Here is a 25,094-nt window from a genome sequence, read left to right on the forward strand (position 1 = left end):
ACCAAATGCAAATTGCTACAGCAGACCAGGAATAAGCTATTTATTGTGTAGAAATAATTTTAAGATAATAAACTAGATAACAGTAAGACATTATCACCAAATACATAGTAAATTTGAGAAGTCTCCTTTCAACAAAAAAGAACTGATGAAGTTCAGTCACCTCAAATCAGAACTACTCAGAGATATTTTTAAGTAATATGTAACAAGGTCTGAGCTTGTAGCTTTGACTAGCTATAAAACAGTTTGGTTTCTTGCACAAAAAAAGAATACCATTTTTAGATGAAGAGATACTTTAAAAATATTTCAGTTATGGAAATTTTGTTAGAAAATTATGGGGAAAAGATTTTTTTAAATGCATTTAAAAAATAAAGTATCTTCAATTAAGTAACTAACAACTGCCTATAGAATACAAGACCTAACATATCAATTGATTAAATACTTTTAAAAATTTCAATTACTTTTCTTTAGATTTAAATGAGTTAGTTGTACAATATAAGAGATACTGCCCTATTAAATACTTGTCATATTTTATCTCAAATGATTTCCAAATTTAAAAAGAAATGTTACCAATTCATAACCAAATATATATATATATATATATATATATGAACTCATGGCATAGATATTTTTGAATCTTCTATGTCTGTCAAAGAAGAATTTCAGCTAGACATGGGGAAAAATAGTTCTACCACAATAGATGATGCTCTGTTAGGTTAGATAAAAAACATCTGGGTTTATTGAAATTCTAAAACAAGAAACTAATCTTTCACTTATTACTTTGTTCTACATACATTATGAAAATGTTATGCTCAACTTTCTGAAGCAGCTTATGAAATGTGTCATGAAAATAGTTGTTAAACCATTTGGAATATGTGTGCAAGTGCTATGAATCACTACCAAAAGAAAAAGAACATAATTAATGATTTTTTTTTTTTTTTGGTCTTTGCCAGTGCTTCTTGGTTGAGTCATGAAAAGTTTTATAAAGATTTTATTCATTTGTGACAGCATGGATGGATCTTGAGAATATAATGCTAAGCGAAATAAGTCAGACAGAAAAAGCAGAGAACCATATGATTTCACTGATATGTGGTATATAAACCAAAAACAACAAAAGAACAAGACAACAAATGAGAAACAAAAACTCATAGACACAGACAATAGTTTAGTGGTTACCAGAGGGTAAGGGGGGAGAAGGGTGGTAGATAAGGGTAAAGGGGATCAAATATATGGTGATGGAAGGAGAACTGACTCTGGGTGGTGAACACACAAGGGGATTTATAGATGATGTAATACAGAATTGTACACCTGAAATCTATGTAACTTTACTAACAATTGTCACCCCAATAAACTTTAATTAAAAAAAAGAATTATTTTATTAACTCCAAAATCATGATTTTTTTTACACAAAATAATGCCTGCCAAACACTCAGTAATCAAAGACAAAAAAATGATAATGCAATCTTGTACAGGTTAAGCAACAGGTCAGCCTCCTGCAGTAACAGGGCAGTCTAGGTAGGAGGCAGATGGTGCCAGAACGAGAATCTGACAAAGCACATAAGATTATGCTCAATACATCACAATGCAACATGTGAGGAAGATGAGACTTAAAAAAAAAAAAAAAAAAGTCTACCACAGAAAGTAGGGTAAAAACTAGGATGAATCCAAATCCTAAGAATCACTCAGTTACAGCATTTATATCTCACACTTCATCACTGTGCTTTGGTAATGATTTTCCATGATGTTAAGCACTCAAGACAACCAAAACCTAGGTATCAGGGATCTTAAAAACACTTACAGAACCAAGAGCCTGAGAAAGAAAACCTCAATCCTCTTCCTATGGTTCTCTTTTACTTTAACACTACTACCACACTCACAACACTTCTGACACGAGATGTGTGGGTTTTCCCCACACCAAGCAATTCACTGACTCCAGCTGTGTGTCCGACAATTCAACTCAATTCTTACACTATTATCTACCTGGATAGTGTCAGTCCCACAAGATGGTCCCCACTCCACTTCAGGTACAAATCACAAGTCCAGATTATCACCTGTTTCTGATCAACGTGGCTATACATGAGACAGTCCCATGACCCCGACCCCCTCCTCCCCCATCCTCAGGTTTGATTAATTTGCTAGAGCGGCTCACAGAACTCAGGAAAAAAATGTACTTACTATTTACCAGTTTGTTTTAAAAAGACATAATAAAGGATACAGATGAACATTCAGATGGAGGAGATTTACAGAGCAAGGTATGTGGGAAGGGGCAGGGAGCTTCATGCCTTCTCTGGGTCTGCAACTCCAAATACTGTCACATGTTCACCAACCCGGAAGCTCTCCAAACCCATACTTTTGAGATTTTTATGAAGGCTTCACATCACATAGGCATGATTGAACATAAACTCCATTTCCAGTCCCTCTCCCCTCTTTACAGAGTAAGGATGGGGTTGAAAATTGTAAGATTCTAATTATGGCTTGGTCTTTCTGGTGACTAGTGTCCATCCAGGAACCCACCAAGAGTTACCTCATTAGAACAAAAGACATTCCTATCACCCAGGAAATTCTAAAGGATGCAAGACTCCCAGTCAAGATGGCAGAGTACGTAAACGCTGTGTTAGCCTATTTCCATGACCACATCAAAATTACAACTAAATTATAAAACCACCACCTTTGAGGACCACCTGAAGATGAGCCAAAGAGAACTCCTATAACTGAGGATATAAAGAAAAAACCATGTTGAGACGTAGAACAGGCAGAGAAGCAAAATGGGTGACTCCCATATGCACGTGTGGCTACTAAGAATCAGGAAGGATATCTCAGGAGGGACCCCTCAGGAGCAAAGGGTACCCGCTCCACACCAGGCTGCTGTAGACCCAGGCATCCTCTTAAAGGGCCAGAGCACAGACTGACTTGCTCACAAACACTCACCCTACGCTCCAGAGAAGGGACAGCAGCTCAAAAACCACCAGGGACATACGAGGAGTAACTGAATCTTCTGGCTTCAGGGTAAGGGCTAGAGGCACCACTGTTCTTTTGTTAAGCCCTCCTACCATACAGCTGGCAGGTACAGGCAGTGGCAGGGGCAGGTGGGAGCCTATCTGAGTCTTCATCAACCTGGGTAAAACTGCTAGCCCACCCTGGTGACTCCCTGAGAGCTCACCCCAGCCAACTTGCACACCAGCCGAATCTCTTCCAGTAGCTCCTCAAAAGCAGCCCATGAATAAACATTCATAAAATCTCTCAAAGTTCCAACAAACACCAAACAAACAGCATCTGACTTCGGCATGCCCTGCACCTCTTGCTAAGCAGCCCCAAGCCTGGTATTAGTGACAGCTGGCCTCAATTCACAGCATAGCATCTCCCAGGCACCTCCAAGCCCAGCAAAAGCAGCTACTAAACCCAGATCACTCAGTAAGTCCTTCCAGATGACACTGGACTGGGTACAGGCAGCAGCTGACAATGGCCTACACTGCAGTCCCTCCCAAGAGGCCCCAAAAATCAATACACCCAGTGGCCGGCTTCAGACCACACAAGAGAAAGCACCTAATTAGTTCCATAAACAAACTCAAAGGGTGGACTCAGGCAAAACAGCCCCGCTAAAGTAAATCCCACCGTGTGGCATCAGCCCCTGAACAAGAACTCATCCACTGTAGTCACAACCAGTAGTCACAGCCAGTCAGCCTGAGAGTCAATCCCACCAACTAAATTGCCAACAGCAGTGAAGGCTCAACTACAACAGGAGGGCACACACAATCCACACAAGGGACACCCCTGGAGTACCTGGCTCAGGTGACGAGGGAAACTGTGCCACTGGGCCCCCAGGACACCTACTTCATTAGGCCAACCTGCCAAGACTGAGATACATAACAGATCTACCTAATACATAGAAACAAACAAAGGGAGCCAGCCAAAATGAGGAGACAAAGAAACATGTCCCAAGTAAAAGAACGGGACAATCTCCAGAAAAGGAACTAAATGAAATGGAGCCAAGCAATCTACCAAAATAGACTTCAAAATACTGGTTAGTTATAAGGATGTCCAATAAACTTAGAGGAAGAAGAGGTGAATTCAGTGAGAACTTACACAAAGAGATAGAAACCATAAAAAAGAATCAGTCAGAAATGAAGAATACAATAACTGAAATGAAGAATACATTGGATGGAATCAACAGCGGATTAGATGAAGCACAGGATTGAATCAGTGATCTGAAAGACAAGGTGAAAAAACACTCATTTGGAAGAACAAAACGAAATGAGAATCAGAAAACTTGAGGATACCTTAAGGGACCTCTGGGCAACATCAAGTGTACCAACATTTACCTCATAGGGAGACCACAAGGAGAAGAGAGAGAGGAATTGAAAACCTATTTAAAGAAATAATGACGGAAAACTTCCCTAACCTGACAAAGGAAATACACACCCAAGTTCAGGAAGTGCAGTGATCCCCAAGCAAGATGATCCCAGAGGCCTACACCAAGAAACATCATAATTAAAATGGCAAAGTTTAAAGACAAAGAGAGAATCTTAAAAACAGCAAGAGAGAAGCAGTTAGTTACCTACAAAGGAGTTCGCATAAGACTGTCAGCTGATTTCTCAACAGAAATTTTGCAGGCCAGAAGAGACCAGCACAAAATACTCAACATGATGAAAAGTAAGGATCTACAACCAAGATTACACACTACCCAGCAAGGCTATCATTTAGAATTGAAAAACAGATAAAAAGCTTCCCAGACAAGAAAAAGCTAAAGGAGTTCATCACCACCAAACTGGTATTACAAGAAATGTTAAAGGGACTTCTTTAAGAATTTAAAAACAAAAAGATAAAAATATGGATAATAAAATGGCAATAACTACGTACCTATCAATAATTACTTTAAATGTAAATGGACTAAACGATCCAATAAAAAGGCATAGGGTGGCTGAATGGATACGAAATTAAGACCCATACACATATGCTGCCTCCTAGAGACTGATTTCGGATTGAAACACACACACACACACATACACACACACACACACACTGAAAGTAAATGGATAGAAAAAAATATTTCATGTAAATGGAAATGAAATAAAAAAAGAAAAAAAGCTAGACCACATAAAACAAAACCTACAACAAGAGACAAAAAGGGACATTACATAATGCAATCCAACAAGAGGATATAACTCTAGTAAACATTTAAATACCCAATGGAGAATCACCTAAATATATAAAGCAAATAGTGATGAACATAAAAGGAGAAATCCACAGTAATATACAAATAGTAGAGGGCTTTAATACCCCCACTGACATCAACAGATGTCATTCAGACAGAAAATCAACAAGAAACAAGTGGCTTTAAATGACACATTAGAACAGATGAATTTGATATTTTTAGAACATTTTACCCCAAAGCAGCAGAATATATATTCTTTTCGAGTACACATAGGACATTTTCCAGGACAGACCACATGTTTGGCCACAAAGCAAGTCTCAATAAATTTAAGAAGACTGAAATCATATCAAGCATCTTCTCCAATCACAATGGTATGAAATTAGAAATCAATCAGAAGAAGAAAACTGAAAAACACACAAGCAGATGGAAGCTAAATAAGATGTTACTGAACAATGAATGGGTTAACAATGAGATCAAGGAAGAAATCCAAAGATAACTTAGATAAATAAAAACGAAAAGACAAGGACCCAAAAAAATCTATGGGATACAGCCAAAGCAGTTCTAAGAGGGAAATTCATAGCAATACAGGTGTCCTTCAAAAAAACAAGAAAAATCTAAAATAAACCATCTAACCCTACAACTAAAGGAATACAAGAAATGAGAACAAACAAGGCACAAAGTGAGCAGACTGAAGGAAATAATAAAGATCAGAACAGAAATAAACAAAATAGAGTCTAATAAAATACATAAATCAATGAAACTAAGAGCTGGTTCTTTGAAAAGGTAAAAAAAAAAAACACAGATAAACCTTTAACCAGATTCATGAAGAACAAAAGAGAACCCAAATAAATAAAATCAGAAATTAATGAGCAGTGACAACTGACACCACCGAAATACAAATAATTATAAGAAACTACTACAAATAATTATATGCTGACATATTGGACTACCTGGAAGAAATGGATAAATTCCTAGAAAAATACAACCTTCCAAGATTGAATCAAGAAGAAACAGAAAGTGACCAGCCCAGTCGCTCAGGCAGTTGGAGCTCCGTGCTCCTAATGCCGAAGGTTGCCAGTTCGATTCCCACATAGGCCAGTTGGCTCTCAGCCACAAGGTTGCCAGTTCGACTCCTCGACTCCCGCAAGGGATGGTGGGCTCCACCCCATGCAACTAAGATTGAGCACAGCACCTTAAGCTGAGCTGCTGCTGAGCTCCCGCATGACTCAGTTGGTTGGAAAGCGTCCTCTCAACCACAAGGTTGCTGGTTTGACTCCCGCAAGGGATGGCGGGCTGCGCCCTCTGCGACTAGCAACGGCAGCTGGACCTGGAACTGAGCTGCACCCTCCACGGCTATGATTGAAAGGACAACAACTTGACTTGGAAAAAATCCTGGAGGTATATACTGTTCCCCAGTGAAGTCCTGTTCCCCTTCCCCAATAAAATCTTTAAAAAAAAAAAAAAAGAAGAAGAAGAAGAAGAAGAAGAAACAGAAAATATGAACAGAACAATAACTACTAACAAAAAACTCCCAACAAACAAAAGTCCTGGACCTGGCTTTACAGGTGAATTTTAGCAAACATTCAAAGAATTAACACCTATCCTTCCCAAATCATTCCACAAAATTGAAGATGAGGGAGGGCTCACAAGCTCATTTTCTGAGGTCAGCATTACTCTGATTCCAAAACCATAGAAAGACATTACAAAAAAAGAAAATTATAGGCCAATATCCTTGATAACATAGATGCAATAATCCTCAACAAAATATTAGCAAGCCAAATTCAGCAATCCACTGAAAATATTATACACCATGATCAAGTGGCAGATGCAAGGTTGGTTCAATATCTGCAAGTCAGTTAATGTGATACAACACATAAACAAAATGATGGATAAAAATCATATCATCATATCAACAGATACAGAAAAAGCATTTTCAAAAGCTAGCATTCATTTATGATAAAAACTCTCAGCAAAGTGGAAACAGAGAGAACATACCTCAACATAATAAAGGCCATATATGACAAAACCACAGCTAACATCATATTGAACAGTGAAAAGCTATTATAAAAGTGTTTTCCTTAAGATCAGTACAAGACAAGGATGTCCACTTTCACCACTTTTATTCAACATAGTATTAGAAGTCCTAGCTACAGCAATCAGAAAAGAAAAAAAAATAAAAGGTATCCAAATTTGAAAGGAAGTAGTAAAACTGTCATAATTGGCAGATCACATATAGAGAACCCTAAAGATTCCACCAAAAACTATTAGAACTGATAAATAATTTAGTAAAGCAGCAGGACACAAAACTAATAAAAGTTTTGCAAAGCAAAGGAAACCATCAACAAAATGAAAAGACAACCTACTCAATGGAAGAAGATATTTGCCAACGATACAACCAGGAAGGAGTGAATATCCAAAATATATAAAGACTCATACAACTTAACACCAAAAGAACAAACAATCTAATTTAAAAAATGGACAGAGGACCTGAATAGACACTTCTCCAAAGAGGACATACAGATGGCCAAAGACGTGAAAAAATGTTCAGCAACATTAATCATCAGAAAAATGCAAATTAAACCACAATGAGATATCACCTCACACCTGTCAGAATGGTTATCATCAATAAATCGACACGTGACAGGAGGATGTGGAGAAAACAGAACCCTTGTGCACTTTGGTGGGATTGCAAATTGGTGTGGTCACTATGGAAAACAGTATGAAGGTTCCTCAAAAAATTAAAAATAGAATTAGCATATCACCCAGCAATCCCTAGATTTATCTGAAGAAATTCAAAACACTAACCTGAAAAGATATATACATCCCTATGTTCACTGCAGGATTATTTACTATAGCCAAGATATGGAAGCAACCTAAGTGTCCATCAATAGATGACTGTACAAAGAAGATGTACATATATACAGTGGAATATTAGTCAACCATAAAAGAATGAAATCATACCATTTGCAACAACATGGATGGACCTAAAGGGTATTATGCTAAGTGAAATAAGTCAGACACAGAAAGACAAATACCATATGATTTCACTTATATGGGGAATATAAAACACAAAATTAACAAAACAGAAACAAAATCATAAACATAGAGAACAAACCGATGGTTGCCAGATGGCAGGGGGGTTGTAGAGCTGAGTGAAAAAGGTGAAGGGAGGGAGGCTGGGATGGCTCAGTTGGTTAGAGCGTGAACCGGCTCGATTCCCACATGGGCCAGTGAGCTGCGTCCTCCACAACTAGATTGAAAACAATGAGCTGGCGCTGAGCTTCCAGAGGGGTGGCCGGATGGCTCAGTTTAGAGCGCCAGCTCTCAACAACAAGGTTGCTGCTTCAATTCCCGCACGGGATGGTGGGCTGCGCCTCCTGCAACTAAAGATTGAAACGGCAACTGGACTTGGAGCTGAGCTGTGCCCTCCACAACTAGACTGAAGGACAACTTGGAGCTGACGGGCCCTGGAGAAAGACTGTTCCCCAGTATTCCCCGATAAAATTAAAAAAAAAAAAAAAAAAGTGAAGGGATTTAGAAATACAAATTGACAGTTACAAAATAGTCACAGGGATGTAACATATAGCATAAGAAATATACAGTAGAACCTCGGTTTTCGAATGTCTCCGATGATGAACATTTCGGTTTATGAATGCCGTAAACCCGGAAGTAAATGCTTCGGTTTTCGAACACGCCTCGGAAGTCGAACATGTCACGAGGCTTCCACTGAGTGCAAGATCCTTGAGGCCTAGCTGTCGGCTGTTGAGTCCTGAACACCCGCACAACACAGAGGTGATATTTGGGCTTATTTGGTGACTGTGTGCAATCAATCTGTGCTCATCTCATCTCAGCAGCACTCTTGCAACCAATTTGTTTTTGTGACTGTGTGGAACCCAGTGCATAAATATGCTCCGCTACCGTGTTTCCCCGAAAATAAGACCTAGCCGGACAATCAGTTCTAATGAACCTTTTGGGGCAAAAATTAATATAAGACCCGGTCTTATATAATTATATTATATATTATTATTATTAATATATATTATTATATTATTATTATATATATAATAATTATATTAATATAATATTAATAATATTAATATATTAATAATATATTATTATTATATAAGACCGAGTCTTATATTATAGTAAAATAAGACCGAGTCTTCCATTAATTTTTGCTCCAAAAGATGCATTATAGCTGATATTCCGACTAGGTCTTATTTTCAGGGAAACAAAGTAATCTCAGGAGCTCTCTTGCAACCAATTTGTTTTTGTGACTGTGTGCAATCAATCTGTGTTCATGTCATCTCAGGAGCCCCCTGCCAATCACCCCTTGCCGTGAGAAATGGATAAAAGCTGCAAAGCCAGGAAAATCATTAACAACAATAGAGGTGAAGAAGGAAATTATTTCCAAACATGAAAGTGTCTGAAAGTGGTGTCTGTGTATGTGATTTGGCAATGCAGTTTGGTATTACCAAATCTAGAATTTGTACCATCTTAAAAAATAAAGAAGCCATTAAAGGAGCCAATGTTGCAAGAGGTGTTAAAACACTTATAAGTCCAAGAACACAAACCATTGAAGAAGTGGAAAAATTACTTTTCATATGGATAAATGAAAAACAGTTGGCTGGTGACAGCATTTCTGAGAGCACAATTTGTGAAAAAGCCTTACATTTGCATGCTGACCTCATCAAAAACAACCCTGGAACAAGTGCTGAGAGTGATATTTTCAAGGCAAGTAGAGAGTGGTTTGAAAAGTTTAAGAGAAGTGGCATACACAATGTGGTGAGACATGGTGAAGCTGTCAGTGCCAACAAAGAAGACGCCGATCAATTTGTTTTGGAATTTAAAGATTATGTAGAGGCAGAGGGTTTCCTTCCCCACCAACTTTTCAACTGTGATGAGACAGGCCTCTTTTGGAAGAAAATGCCAAAGAGGAATGCAAATGGGGATTTTAAGTTGAAGCCTTTGCTAGTCTACCATTCTGAGAACCCCTGGGTATTTAAGAAAAACAATGTCATAAAAAGCAAATTGCATGTGATGTGGAGGGCAAACAGCAAAGCTTGGGTAACCAGGCAATTTTTTATTGAGTCGGTTCATGAAGTGTTCGAGCCAAGTGTAAAAAAATACCTCCAAGACAAAAATCTTCATCTTCCAATGAAGTGCCTGCTTGTTATGGATAATGTTCCAGCTCACCACCCAGGTTTGGTAGACGAGTTGATGGAAGAGTTCAGTTTTATCAATGTAAAGTCTTTGACGCCCAACATGACTCTTCGCATCCAGCCCATGGACCAGCAGGTCATATCTAATTTTAAGAAGCTTTACACCAAAGCACTGTTCTAAAGGTGCTTTGAGATGACCTCGGACAGAGCTAACCCTTAGAGTTCTGGAAGAATCATTTCAATATCCTACATTGCTTACATCTCACAGACAAAGCATGGAGGGATGTGTTTCACAGAACGATGAAGTCAGCATGGAAGAAATTGTGGCCAGGCGCTGTCCCTGAACGTGTATTTGAGGATGTTGAAGAGGATGCTCCTATTGTTGAGGATATTGTGTCTCTGGGAACGTCCATGTGCTTGGAAGTGAGCAGTGATGATGTGGAGGAGTTAGTGGAGCACCACAAGACTGAACTCACCACAGAAGAACTTCAGAACATTCTGACGGAGCAGCAACAGGCGCAACTGAGGAATTGTCTTCGGCAGAAGAGGGAAGAGCAAGTGTTTCTACTGCACTGATCAAAGAAATGTGTGCAAAATGGGTTTAAGCACAAATGTTTGTTGAAAAATATCACCCTGATAAAGCTGCTGTAAGTCATGCCACTAACACTTTCAATGATAACGCTATGTCTCACGTTAGACAAATTTTAAAACATCGGAGAAAGCACGTATCAATTGAAAAATTTCTAGTGAGGAAACGATCCAGTGAGTCTAAACCAGATGTCAGTGGTGTAAAAAAATCAAGGGAAGGAATGGCAGGAGAGGAGTCACCTACAGTGATTATGGAAGAGGGCTACAGAACACGTGAATAACACTCGCCTATTGTGATTATGGAAGAGGGCTACAGAACACCTAAACAACAGTTACCTATTGTGATTCTGGAAAAGGACCACAGAACACCTGAAGAACAGTCACCTATTGTGATTATTGAAGGGGACCCCCCATTCAAACCATGACTATCATCATTGCAGGTAAGAAAAAAATTACTTTCATTTTTATCATCTATAGTACTGTTTTCACATTGTATTTATTTATTACTGCTTTTACAGTACAGTATATTGTGTTTATTGCTTTCATTGTGTATCATTTTATGGATCTATGGTATCATTAGATAGTAAAATTCATGCTAAATTGCTGTTTTAAGGGTTGATTTTAAAGGTCTGGAACGGATTAATCCATTTTTGCATTACTTTCTATGGGAAACCGTGCCTCAGTTTTCGAACGTTTCAGAACTCGAATGGTCTTCCGAAACAGATTATGTTCGAAAACCAAGGTACCACTGTAGTCAGTAATGTTACAATAACTACATATGGTGCCACGTGGGTACTAGACTTATCAGGGGATCACTCCATAATATAAATATGTTATGCTGTATACATGAAACCAATATAATATTGAATGTCAACTGGAATTGAAAAAAAAAATTTAATTTGTTTAAAAGACAAAAGATGCTCCTAGTGCTCTTATCATTCAGGAAATTACAAGGGTTTTAGGAGCTCTGTGCCAGGAACTGCAGGGAGAGACCAATATATTCATAGTTATTTTCTATTATCTCAAATTATAAAATTTACTCTAGCCATGCTACATGAATCACAGATTTACTCTATACAATCTAACTGACATACATCTTCATAGAATTTCTCCCAGTCATCTGTCAAGGAATTCCATTTGGCCAAGTCTTGTCCCTGAGGTACAAATATTTTGAGCAAAAGAAGTCTCTGCCCCAGAAGCAGGTTGGCAGGAACATAGCCTTCAGTTAAATTTTGTATACTAAAAATGTGGCCAAGCTATTCACACTTATTTTAGCCATTTTTTCACTGGATCATTTTTTAATATAGTTAATATTATGAATGTTGAGGTTGTCTCACCCACATCCATTTCACCCCTTCTTCTTCAGTGGTACTCCTAGGTCTAAGGTTAGGAATCCCTCTGGTCACAGGCAGTGGCCCAGTATCAGTACAAAGTTACAGAATCTTATTTAATGATTATGAGTAGGAACCATCTATCTGTCATTAAACAGATGAAAAAAAGGAAGTATGTGGCCCCAACAGTTCCTGGGATCTATCATTTAACATGAGGGGAACCAGTCAGTTTAAGAATAAAGCCAATTCTGTAAATGACAGATGGGAATAAAATGGAAAGAATGTGGGCTGATGTTGACATCCTTTCAACTGCTAGGCTAGTCAGTCCTAAAGCCTGAAATTTCCGGTACACATACCATTAAAATTCAATTATATAAGCCAGTATTTTTATCACTACTTAAACCAAAAATCATAGTAACTGATGTAAGAAAGATTTGTTGTGTTGTTTTTCTTTCCACTGTGCTTATCATGCGTGACTATTTTATCTTGCTTAAATCACTACATCCCACATTTTATTTTTAAATGAGGATTCAATTAAGAAGCATGCTATGAACACAGTTCATTCCCCAAAAAGCAGAGGCTGAAAGCCATTATTATTTCAATTAGTCTACACTGGCCCTCCCAAAAGCATAAAGCAGACTCCCAGAGTAAAGCTCTGTTCAAATAGGAATACTCCCATTTGCACCCACTGCAGGTAACTGAGGAAGTCTTAGACCAAATTACTTGCTAGAGATGAAGATATTTTCCAAAAGACAGCTTAGACACAAAGTTTATACAGCCGTAGTTTCTTTTAACCTTGGGGGAGGGATGTCAAGAATTACATGCCTGTTTGAGAAACTCAGTAAAGCTTCTTAGAAAAATGCAGGAATTGCCTCCTACTCATCTAGCTGTGAGAAAAGGATTACTGCTCTGGGGTTATGGGGTTGGCCAAACATACAACATCTGACACTACACAGATGAGATCAACAGCAGTCACATATACTCACAGCCTGGGGGAAAAGGACACCACACATGCAGGGCTGCACGGGGACTGCCTTTTGGAACAGAGTGAACAACTAGGGGGCTGTGGGAGGCAGGCTTTATAATAGCAAGAGGATGGAGTGTGCCTGGCTCCTGTGGGGGGATGTTATTGGCTTGTTTGAATAATTCTGTAGCTGGCAGGGAATTGAAAACTGCTACTCAGGGACCTGGTTTACTTAATAAGGAAGGATGTTTAGATAGATAAAGGCTCAGGAAAAGTGGGGAAGGCAACTTGCAGTTAGGCCATGCAAGGTCCTCCTGATTTTACCAGATGTTTACCTGATTTTACCTGATTATACCAGGGCAACACATAACATTGAGCCTTAATCTTAGGTCTTACACTACACGATCCCCTATAGGGACAAACACACACTACCCTCTAGAATTCATGCTAATTAAGAACCACAACTAGACAACAGAATGGTGGTTACCAGAGGGGAAGGGGGAAGACAAAGAGAGTAAAGGGGACCCAAAACATGGTGATGGTAGGAGACTAGACTTTAGGGGGTGAGCACACAACAAAGTATACAGATGTTGTATTATACAGTTATACACCTGAAATTTATGTTATTAACCAATGTTACCAAAATAAATTTAATTCCATAAAAGTGGGGCGAGGGTTCTGGGCAAGATGGTGGAGTAAATAAACACTGCTTACCACCTCCCACGACAACATTAAAATTCCAACTAACTTGGCTGGTGCCCAAATGGTGCCTGCTGTGCCACCTGGTTTCAAGACCCCACATGCTTCACTGGCACCATGGATGCCTTTATGAAGACTGAGACATGAGAGCACCAGAACCCTGTGGAGTGGCCGCCCAGGCACTCTGGTGATCACTATGCCAGCCACCACCATCTACTTCACTGCCCACAACTAACTCAAGGCCTTCCATAGTTGTCGAGCCCTGACCTCTGACCTCTACGCACCTATGGTGGCTGGCACACTAACCCACTTAGGCACGATGACTGCTGTGATCAGCCCCCTAGAGCTGGTAGACAAAACTGCAGGCCCGGCACGTGTCGAGGAACAAGACACGTTCCTCGACGTGGGGAACGAGATGACTGTGTCTGTGCTGCCGTGGCTCAGAGTGGCTGACACTCACTGTGGCTGGGATGGGGCACCACTGTCCTTTGGGATGTGCTTTTTTCAGCCCTGTACTGCAGTGTTCAACTATGAGCTGGTGAAGAGCTGGCTGAGTGGGCTCAGGCAAAAAGACCGGACATCAGTGGGCTTCAGCTTTGTGGCTGGCAGCATCTCAGGGAGAGTGGCGGCCATCCTGATTCTACCCTTCGACGTGCTGAAGATTCAACGCCAGGTCGGCTGGGAGCGGTGGAGGCTGAGAGAGTGTCACCCCTGCACGCTACCAACAACATCTGGCTGTTGCTGAGGAGCATCTGGACTGAGTCAGGCACCAGGCGATTCTTCGCAGGCTTCCTCCCAAGAATCGTCAAGGCTGCCACCTCCTGTGCCATCATGATCAGCCCATGAGTTTGGCAAAAGTTTCTTCCAGAGGCTCAACTGTGAACAGCCTCTGGACCCGTGAAAAGATCGAGTGGATTTGGGCCCAATTTCTTGCATGGGTGGGGTGGGGCAGAAGGAGACAGCCCAAGTGCCTTGTGTCCAAGGGAGGGGACTCATTTTTCTTCCCTCTCAACTGTGAGCCCCAAGGGTTGGGTGCCACCCCTCTAGGCCCACCCAGGCCCCCCTCAGACAGCTTTCCTCATGCTGATCCTCATTCCCAAGCCCCAGGATCATCTTTCCCAAGTTCAAGACTAAATCTATTAACTCTCCCCCCCCACCCCACCCCTCCATTTCCCTATGTGTTTGTTGTAGCTAGGCCTGCGCCCAGGAGCCACAAAACCCTGGACCTGGTGTAATCTGAACCCACCCCTGTTAATTCCTTGAGTCTAAAGCTGATGAACTCCTAAAAAAAAACTACAACTAAATTATAGAATAATCAAACTGGAGAACCATCTGAAAACTAGCTGAACAGAACTCCTATGACTAAGGATATAAAGAAGAGGCTACATCGAGACTGTATTGAATGTCAACTATAATTAAAAATTTTTTTAATTTTTAAAAAATAAAGAGGGCAGGTTCTCTTACATCGACTGCCTAAGAGTTGCGCTGTAAGGAGCAACAACCTCTTCCTCTCAGCCATCCGCCTGACAGCCGCAAAGCAGCAGCAATACATGAGTGCATCTCCATCCATGTTGGCCAGGCTGGTGTCCAGATCAGCAATGCCTGCTGGGAGCTCTACTGCCTGGAACATGGAATCCAGCCCAATGGCCAGATGCCAAGTGACAAGACCATCGGAGGAGATGACTCCTTCAACACCTTCTTCAGGGAGACAGGCACTGGCAAGCATGTGCCCAGGGCAGTATTTGTAGACCTAGAACCCACTGTCATTGATAAAATTCACAGTGGTACCTACCACCAGCTCTTCTACCCCGAGCATCTCATCACAGGCAAGGATGATGCTGCCAATAACTATGCCTGGGGGCACTACACTATTGGCAAGATCATTGACCTTGTCGTGGACCAAATTCAGAAACTGGCCGACCAGTGCACAGGTCTTCAGGACTTCCTAGTTTTCCACAGCTTTGGCAGAGGAACTGTTTCTGGGTTCACCTCCTGATGATGAAACATCTTTCTACCGATTATGTCAAGAAATCCAAGCTGGAATTCTCCATTTACCCAGCCTCCCAGGTTTCCACAGCTGTAGTTGAACCCTACAAGTCCATCCTCACCACCCACAGCACCCTGGAGAACTCTGATTGTGCCTTCATGGTTGACAATGAGGCCATCTATGACATCTGTCGTAGAAACCTCGATATTGAAAGTCCAACCTATACTAACCTGAACAGGCTGATAAGTCAAATTGTGTCCTCCATCACTGCTTCCCTCAGATTTGATGGAGCCCTGAATGTTGACCTAACCAAATTCCAGACCAACATGGATGCCCTATCCCCGCCATCCACTTCCCTCTGGCCACATATGCCCCTGTCATCTCTGCTGAGAAAGCCTACCATGAGCAGCTGTCTATAGCAGAGATCACCAATGCGTGCTTTGAGCCAGCCAACCAGATGGTGAAATGTGACCCTAGCTGCCTGTTGTACCATGGTGACATGGTTCCCAAACATGTCAATGCTGCCACTGCCACCATCAAGACCAAGTGCAGCATCCAGTTCGTGCACTGGTGCCTCACTGGCTTCAAAGTTGGAATTAATTACCAGCCTCCCACTATGGTACCTGATGGAGACCTGGCCAAAGTACAGCAAGCTGTGTGCATGCTGAGCAACACCACAGCTATTGCTGAGGCCTGAGAGAGCCCGGACCACAAGTCTGACGTGATAAATGACAATCGTGCCTTTGTTCACTGGTATGTGGGTGAGGGCATGGAGGAAGGAGAGTTTTCTGAGGCCCGTGAGGACATGGCTGCCCTTGAGAAAGATTATAAGGAGGTTGGTATGGATTCTGTTGAAGGAGAGGGTGAGGAAAAAGGAGAAGAATACTAAAGTTAACAAGTCACAAAGGTGCTGCTGTTACAGGGAAGCTTATTCTGTTTTAAACATTGAAAAGCTGTGGTCTGATTAGTTAATTTGTATGTAGCAGTGTATACTCTCATATACAATTACTGACCTATGCTTTAAAACACGACGCTTTGTTACAGACCCAACCTGTCCATTACTCTGATGGGTTTGAATAAAGTATTCCCTGTCTTAAAAAAAAAAAAGCAGTGGCTCAGGTGATTAGAGCGCCATGCTCCTAACTTTGACGTCACCAGTTCGATTCCCACATGGGCCAGTGAGCTGCACCCTCTACAGCTAAGATTGCGAATAACAGCTCTCCCTGGAGCTGGGCTGCCATGAGCAGGCGGAAGTTGGTGTGAAGTTGGTGTGAGCTGCCGTGTGCTGCCATGGGCTGCTGTGTGCTGCCATAGGCTACCATGTGCTGCCATGAGTGGCCGGTGGCCAGTGTGAATGGCCGGCAGTCAGAGCGAGTGGCTGGCAGTGAGCTGCCGAATGCTGCTGTGGGCTACCATGCGCTGCCATGAGTGGCCGGCAGCCATCGTGAGCGGCTGGCAGCCAGGGAGAGCTGCCGTGAGCTGCTGTTAGTGGCCCACCAACAACTGGCAACTGACTGCCTCAGCACAAGGCTCATAACACTAACATGGGCCAGGGAGCTGTGTCCTACACAACTAGACTGAGAAACAATGGCTTGAACCGGAGTTGGGGGGAGGTGGAAGAAAGGGAGGGGGTAAATAAATAAATAAATAAAGAGTATAACTTTCAAAAAAAATAAATTAAAATTTAAGTCCTAGATGGCATCTTCCAATACAAGAATGTTCCATCTACATTGAAAATTTGTTGTTTAGTGTAACCACCTTTATAATTATCTTAGCTAAGAGCTTCTGGATAACTTGCTACAACGTCTCCATCAGCATTTGCTGTTTCACTTTGCACTTTTATGTTATGGAGATGATTGTGTTCCTTAACCTCATCAACCAACCTCTGCTAGCTTCAGACTTTTCTTCCGCAGCTTCCTTACCTCTCTCAACCTTCACAGAATTGAAGAGTTAGGGCTTTGCTCTGGATCAGGCTTCAGCTTAAAGGAATGTTGTGCCTGGTTCCATCTTCTATCCAGACCACTAAAACTTTCTCCGTATCAGCATAAAGGCTGTTTCACTTTCTTATCATTCATGTGTTTACTGGAGGAGCACCTTTAATTTCCTTCAGTACTTTTCTTTTGCATTCACAACATGCCTGTTTGGCACAAGGGGCCTATCTCAGCTTTCACCTTTTCACTGCATTAATCGATTTCAAGTTGATTCTCCAAAATGTGTCAAAAATAATTATAGTATTTATATTTTTAAGTAAATACAGTTGAGGTACTACATTTTATTAAAATAAATGATTACTTTAAAGTATAAGAATTTCCTATTGTTATTCATTCTTGAAAAACACAAAAATACAGAAAAATGTACATATGCTTTCCTAAACTTCCTTTCTGGAACACTGAGCTCGTGGGGTAAGATCAAACACTGCAGTCAGCGGCATGGAAATATCATTCAACTACAAACATAGCAGCCAAAGTGTTCAACATGCATTCCTCACTAGCTTAATCATTTCTAGCTTTTGACTTAAAGTGAGAGGTGTGCGACTCTTCCTTTCACTTGAGCGCTTAGAGAAGATTGTAGGGTTATTAACTGACCTAATTTCAATATTGTTTTGTCTCAGGGAATAAGGAAGCACAAGGAGAGGGAGAGAGATGAGGAATGGCCAATCAGAGAAGCAGTCAGAACACACACATTTATAGATTAAGTTCACTGTCTTATATAGGGGCAGTTATAGCACCCAAAACAATTACAATAGTAGCATCAAAGATCACTGATCACAGATCACCATGACAAATATAATAATAATGAAAAAGTTTGAAATATTGCAAGAATTACCAAAATGTGACACACAGACACGAAGTAAGCAAATGCTAGTGAAAAAAAGGGGGCCAACAGACTTGCTCAATGCAGGGTTGCCAGAAACCTCAATTTGCCAAAAAAAAAAAAAAAAAAAAAAAAAAAAAGCATTATCTGCAAAGCCCAATAAAACAAAGTACAACTGTCGACACTAGAAACATCTAAACTAGATGTACGAGGTCACATAATTAGGTTACACAATGAGGTCACACGCGAACTCATTCTAGAAAAAGTGCTACATATCTCATTACTGAAGAGCACTACAGTCACCTTTAAAGTACTCCCTTGGGAAGCTATGCACTGGCACCTAGTCCACCCTTCAAAGCAATTTTAGAATTCTTTCTGGAATGGCCATCAGAGCTGTCGTATTACCCTTGATGCCCTGACTGTCATCAAAATGTCTTCCTTTCAATATTTCCTTTATCTCCAGGTAAAGAAAGAAGTCATTGGGGCCTAGATCAACTGAGTAGAGAGGGTATTCCAACACAGTTATTTCTTTACTGGCTAAAAACTCCCTCACAGACAGGGCCATGTGAGCCAGTGCATTGTCGTGATGCAAGAGCCATGAATTGTCGGAGAAAAGTTCGGTCGTCTAACTTTTTCACACAGCCTTTTCAGCACTTCCAAATAGTAAACTTGGTTAACTGTCCAGTTGGTATAAATTCATAATGAATAATCCCTCTGATATAAAAAAAGGTTAGCAACATTGTTACAACTTTGCAAACTTAATTGTCAGACCTTTGCTTTGTAGAATTGTATACTTACGACCTATGTAATTTTACTAACCATTGTCATCCCAATAAATGTAATTAAAAAGAAAAAAGAAACGTCCAAACTGCAAACTTTGTATAAGAATTTATTTGAGCCAAACTGATGACAAATGCTGGGGAGCAAGATCTCAAATGCTCCAGAGAATAACAGTTTTGCAGCTTCTTTTATGCATTTGAAATTAAGGAGAGAAGGAAAGAAAGATTACATGGAGGTGGAAGAAAAGCAAGGCAGGGAGGGACTGGGTTACAGGATAGTTAATATGAGTATGTGCTCTCTTGAGGGTGGTTATGCCTATTTCAAGGGTGTGTTAATCTAGATGCACAGAAATAAGGAAGAGCTTACTTAAAGTAAAAATAAACCTTTTACTAAACAAGATATATGCCTAGGGCATGCATATATCTACCCACCATGACCTACCCAATTAGGAATTTAAAATCACATCACCCTGTGAGGTTACTTTCCCTAGAACCCGTTTTTGTCCACACAATAAAATGAGGTATGCCTATATACCGAAGGTGTGACAATTAAGTTTGCAAAGTTGTTGCAACAATGTTGCTAACCTTTTTTTTTATATCAGAGGGATTATTCATTATGAATTTATACCAACTGGACAAACAGTGAACCAAGTTTACTATTTGGAAATGCTGAAAAGGCTGTGTGAAAAAGTTACACGATCTGAACTTTTCGCCAACAATTCATGGCTTGTGCATCACAACAAGGCACCAGCTCACCTGGCACTGTGAGGGAGTTTTTAGCCCGTAAACAAATAACTGTATTGGAACACCCTCCCTACTCACCTGATCTGGCCCCCAATGACTTCTTTCTTTACCCAAAGACAAAGAAAATATTGAAAGGAAGACATTTTGATGACATTCAGGACATCAAGGGTAATACAACGACAGCTCTGATGGCCATTCCAGAAAAAGAGTTCCAAAATTGCTTTGAAGGGTGGACTAAGCACTGGAATCAGTGCATAGCTTCCCAAGCGGAGTACATCGAAGGTGACCGTAGTGATATTCAGCAATGAGGTATGTGACAATTTTTCTGGGGTGAGTTCGTGAACTTAATTGTCATACCCCGTACTATATGATTCTATTCATAAGAAATATCTAGAATAGGCAAAACCATACAGACAGAAAGTGGTTTCTGTCTCTAACCAATTAGTGGTTACCAGGGCTGGGAAGAGAGTGAGGAATGAGGAGTTGACTGCTTACTTGTTCCAGGGTTTCCTTACTGTGTGATGACAATGTTCTGGAACTAGATAGTAATAATGGTTACACGACACTGTACTCATGCTAAATGCCCCTAGACTGTACATTTAAAAAAGTTAAAATGGTGAATTTTACGTTATCACACTTTATCACAATAAAAAAAAACCAAACATTTATACTTTAAATATAAATAAAACCAATAAAATTCAAAAATCACATTAATTTAACGATAGTGATTAGCTTACTGAAATTAAACTGCTAATCATAACATAAATATGTTACCAATATATTCTTTTGTTGGTACAGGTTCTTTCGTGTTCAAAAAGCCTGTTCTCCAATAGGGCATATGATGGCTCTATTTGAAGATACAAAACCTTGATTTGGTAGGAGTATTGCTTGCACATTCTGTCCACCCCTACTGTTATTTACAGACATGAAATATTGTAATAATACTCAATTATAGAATGACATCCAAAAGATCCCAGCACTTGCTTACATACTTTTACTCATATCATTTAAAAGAACACACGAGGCAAAATGTTAGTAACTATTGAATTTAGGATAATAATTGTATTATTCTCTTAACTTCTCTATATACAGGAAATTTTTCAAAATAAAAAGGTGATTGGGAAAATGAGGATATATTTTAACTCGGACATATAGGCTTGGACCTCACTTCAAGGTGGATTAGACCTACCCTGTTTCTCCGAAAAGAAGACCTAGCTGGACAATCAGCTCTAATGCATCTTTTGGAGCAAAAATTAATATAAGACCAGGTTTATATTACTTATATATATTATATCATGTTATGTTATGTTATATTATATTACATTATATTATATAAGACCTGGTCTTACAGTAAAATCAGACTGAATCTTATATTAATTTTTGCTCCAAAAGATGCATTATAATTAATTATCCGGCTAGGTCTTATTTTCGGGGAAACACAGTAGGATTCAAAGAATATCAAAAGGTGAGTGTAGGAGCGACAGCGACACAAGATGGCAACCACCATGGGCTCAGGAATAAAAGTCCCTCACAATTTTGAACTGTTGGAAGAACTCAAAGAAGGCCAGGAAGGAGTAGGAGATGGCACAGTTAGCTGGGATCTAGAAGATGACGAAGGCATGATACTTACAAGATGGACAGGGATGATAATTGGGCCTCCAAGAACAATTTATGAAAACCAAATATACAGCCTTAAAATAGAATGTGGACCTAAATACCCAGAAGCACCTCCCTTTGTAAGACTTGTAACAAAACTTAATATGAATGGAGTTAGTAGTTCTAATGGAGTGGTGTACACAAGAGCCATATCAGTGCTAGCAAAATGGCAGAATTCATATAGCATCAAAGTTGTTCTCCAAGAGCTTCGGCGCCTAATGTTATGTAAAGAAAATATAAAACTCCCTCAGCCACGTGAAGGACAGTGTTACAGCAATTAATCAAAAAGAAAAACCACAGACCCTCCCCCTGCCCCCATTCAATTTAAGCAGAATTCATTTTCCATAGTAAATTTTCTAGCTGTGTCTTGTAGACCTCAAAGTACTGAAAAGGAAGCTCCCATTGAAAGGCAGTTGTTTATCTTAAGATACTGTAAATGATACTAATTTTTTGTTCATTTGAAATATATAAGTTGCACTATAACAAAAAAACAATAGGTGAGTGTATACAATATACATCTTTCATCTCCATACTTTTCAATATACAACATCTCTCTCCAGCAATCACCATAAAAAGCAAGATGCTTCTTACAATGCTCTTTTCCCCAGTTAACCTCTCTCTCTGAATGAGAGGCAGGAAGGTACCAGGGGGTTGGCACAGGTTTCCCAGTCCAGTGAATATACTAAATCAGAGAAGGATTAAGGGATATAGGGTTTAATAAATTAACTCCATCTTCAATTTATCTTAACTCTTAACTCTCTTCTTGTATTTAACAGGGACAAGAATGAGAAACTATTGTAGAACACAAATAATGCCCCAAATCAGTAACACGAAATATATTATACTATAGAGTCTAAATATCATCCTCTGGTGAAGAGATTTACTGGCATGATAGGGGGAAAAAAAACAGGGTTGACAGGAGATAAGAAAGCCTGGGAAAATAGAATATTCACCTAACAAAGGCGGAAGGAAGAAAAGAGGAAGGGAAGTAAGGTGGTAAGAAATAAAGAGAGAGCAAGTCAGTGAAACAGAGCAGCAGCTAAACTGCTATGCCCCGAGCAGAGCCATCTCTAGGGATATCACTGAATTGATATCAGCTCCAAAAGTCCTTCCCAACTTTGTCCTGACACTAGTTATAGCTTTTGAAAAGTTATAAGGAGCATAAATGATACTAAGGATCCTGGCCAGCTGGGAAAATACAGAATTCCTTTCTGCCCCAACAGGAAATGAACCAATTATAGGTAAAATTAATTAATCATCACAAAGTTCAAGAACTTCCTTCAAAAGGGTAAGCACTTAAGGCACCTCGTTGATTTGCATTGATCTCTTAAGGATGGCAGTTATTATTCTATAGACCAGCAGATGGGGCTCTCTCCCTGAATGTGTTTATTGAACCAAAAAATTTTAAAAATGCAATTTGGAAAAATGTAGTCTTTTTTTTTTTTTTTTAAAGATTTTATTGGGGAAGGTGAATGACTACTTCCAAGTCAAGTTGTCCTTTCAATCGTAGCTGTGGAGGGCACAGCCCAGCTCCAGGTCCAGTTGCCGCTGTTAGTTGCAGGGGGTGCAGCCCACCATCCCTTGCCAGAGTCAAACCAGCAACCTTGTGGTTGAGAGCCCACTGGCCCATGTAGGAATCGAACCGGCAGCCTTCGGCGTTAGGAGCATGGAGCTCCAACCGCCTGAGGCGCCGACCGGAAAAATGTAGTCTTAATGTTGCCTTTCACAAGGCCAAATAAACATCTGTAAACAATCCTAATTATTTTTTTTAATTATCTAAAAACTACCGATCTATTGCTGATACAAACTCATTATTTTAACTCAATTCAACAAATAGGGGAGGGAACATTTGTTAAATGCTTGGTTTTCCTGCAATTATATACCTCCATAATTCAAAGCTAACTGATTTGAAGTTACTCCATGGACTATAACGAATTAACAATTTTACTCATTTCAATTTCACCTCTCTAATTTTAGTACTATTACTGTGTTTCCCCAAAAATAAGACCTAGCCAGACAATCAGCTCTAATGCGTCTTTTGGAGCAAAAATTAATATAAAACCCAGTTATATTATATAACATCTGGTATTATATATTTTATATTATATTATATTATACCCGATCTTATAGTAAAATAAGACCCGGTCTTAAAGTAAAATAAGACCGGGTCTTATATTAATTTTTGCTCCAAAAGACACATTAGAGCTGATTGTCCGGCTAGGTCTTATTTTTGGGGAAACACAGTAATAGATTTTTAGAAACTTTTTTTTCAAATCTGTACACACATTTTGGTACTTGGAGAAAAGACCATATTTGACCAATAAGTTTATAATGAAGTCTTAGACATACACCTATTACAAAGTACAAGATTTGAATTACAAGGGTATTAATCTCATCATTAAAGATAAATTATGACAACAAAAAATCTGAATTGTCAACAATCTAGTGGTAATATATCAATAACTTTTGAATATAACATATTCATTCTTATAATCAACTTAAGTAATACTGCAATCAAACTGGTCAAATGTAAACCCTATCAATAAAAAGTACAGTCTTACCTATATGATGTAGGTCTAATGCTGTCATTGCAGATGCTTCAAAACAGTATTTTCCTTTGTAATTATCCCTGTGATTAATTTCTCTAGCACTTTCTTCAGCATGTAGAAGATTTAAACTGCATATTCTGGGATCAGTTTGTGACTGGAGAAAAGTAGTTTTATTTGCTGCGATCTAAGAGAATGAAATATGTATTTTATGCAGAAATTCAATCTAATTTCCATATTTTTACAAAAGAAAAGATATTCCTGGGATTTGCATCAAAATAATGAATGGGAAGGAGCTAAGGAGAGAGTTAGAGAGGTAAAAATAAAGCAAAAATAAAGCTTAATTTAAAATATGGACCACCAGTTTCTCTATATCTAAATAGGGAAGAGATATTTTTTAATAAATTTAAAATCCAATTTTTATTATTTTTAAAATTATTTTTAATTATGTCATAAAAGCTAAAAGATGTAACAGAACGAAAATTGTGCTAAATTATAGTGTACTTTAAACAACATATCAAAGAGCTTTTAAACAAGTAATACCATGCTATTCTGTCATTTTCACTTGCTAAATTTATCAGTATTAAGATAAACACTTTAAATATTATTAAATTTTTATGGTACTGTCACTGTGTTCTTTTCTTAAAGAGTCCTTATATTTCACAGACAAATACA

The 25,094-nt window shown here is 39.5% G+C and overlaps 2 protein-coding genes and 2 pseudogenes across 7 annotated transcripts in view; 3 read left to right on the forward strand and 1 right to left on the reverse strand.

Annotated features, from left to right (window-relative positions):
* Positions 1-25,094, reverse strand: part of RAD54B (RAD54 homolog B) — a 122,427-nt gene that overhangs the window by 78,662 nt on the left and 18,671 nt on the right. For 3 of the 5 annotated variants that reach the window (XR_004424989.1, XM_033126492.1, XM_033126493.1), the window contains exon 3: positions 24,435-24,606. The exons of the other annotated variants lie outside the window; for them this stretch is intronic. Coding sequence is in view for 2 of the 3 variants with exons in the window: in XM_033126492.1 (XP_032982383.1) it covers positions 24,435-24,606 (172 nt within the window). In the remaining variant the exon portion in view is untranslated. The remainder of the gene's footprint in view (positions 1-24,434; positions 24,607-25,094) is intronic. 5 annotated transcript variants of the gene reach the window in all.
* Positions 13,954-14,794, forward strand: LOC117034166 (solute carrier family 25 member 39-like; annotated as a pseudogene).
* Positions 15,530-16,858, forward strand: LOC117033957 (tubulin alpha-1B chain-like; annotated as a pseudogene).
* Positions 21,711-22,154, forward strand: LOC117033958 (ubiquitin-conjugating enzyme E2 variant 1-like). Of its 2 annotated transcripts, XM_033126501.1 has the most exons (2): positions 21,711-21,880; positions 22,007-22,154. In XM_033126501.1, exons 1-2 carry the CDS (start codon positions 21,711-21,713, stop codon positions 22,152-22,154), a joined length of 318 nt encoding a protein of 105 aa, XP_032982392.1. The 2 variants fall into 2 exon arrangements, with proteins under 2 accessions (XP_032982392.1, XP_032982391.1); XM_033126500.1 differs by having other exon boundaries at positions 21,711-22,154.

This window comes from Rhinolophus ferrumequinum, chromosome 14 (assembly GCF_004115265.2).
Source record: "Rhinolophus ferrumequinum isolate MPI-CBG mRhiFer1 chromosome 14, mRhiFer1_v1.p, whole genome shotgun sequence".
In the NCBI taxonomy this organism is placed as follows: domain Eukaryota; kingdom Metazoa; phylum Chordata; class Mammalia; order Chiroptera; family Rhinolophidae; genus Rhinolophus; species Rhinolophus ferrumequinum.

Bases quoted from the DNA above. Each gene is read 5' to 3' on its own strand.
- LOC117033958 (XM_033126500.1), top strand. From the start codon at position 21,711: ATGGCAACCACCATGGGCTCAGGAATAAAAGTCCCTCACAATTTTGAA.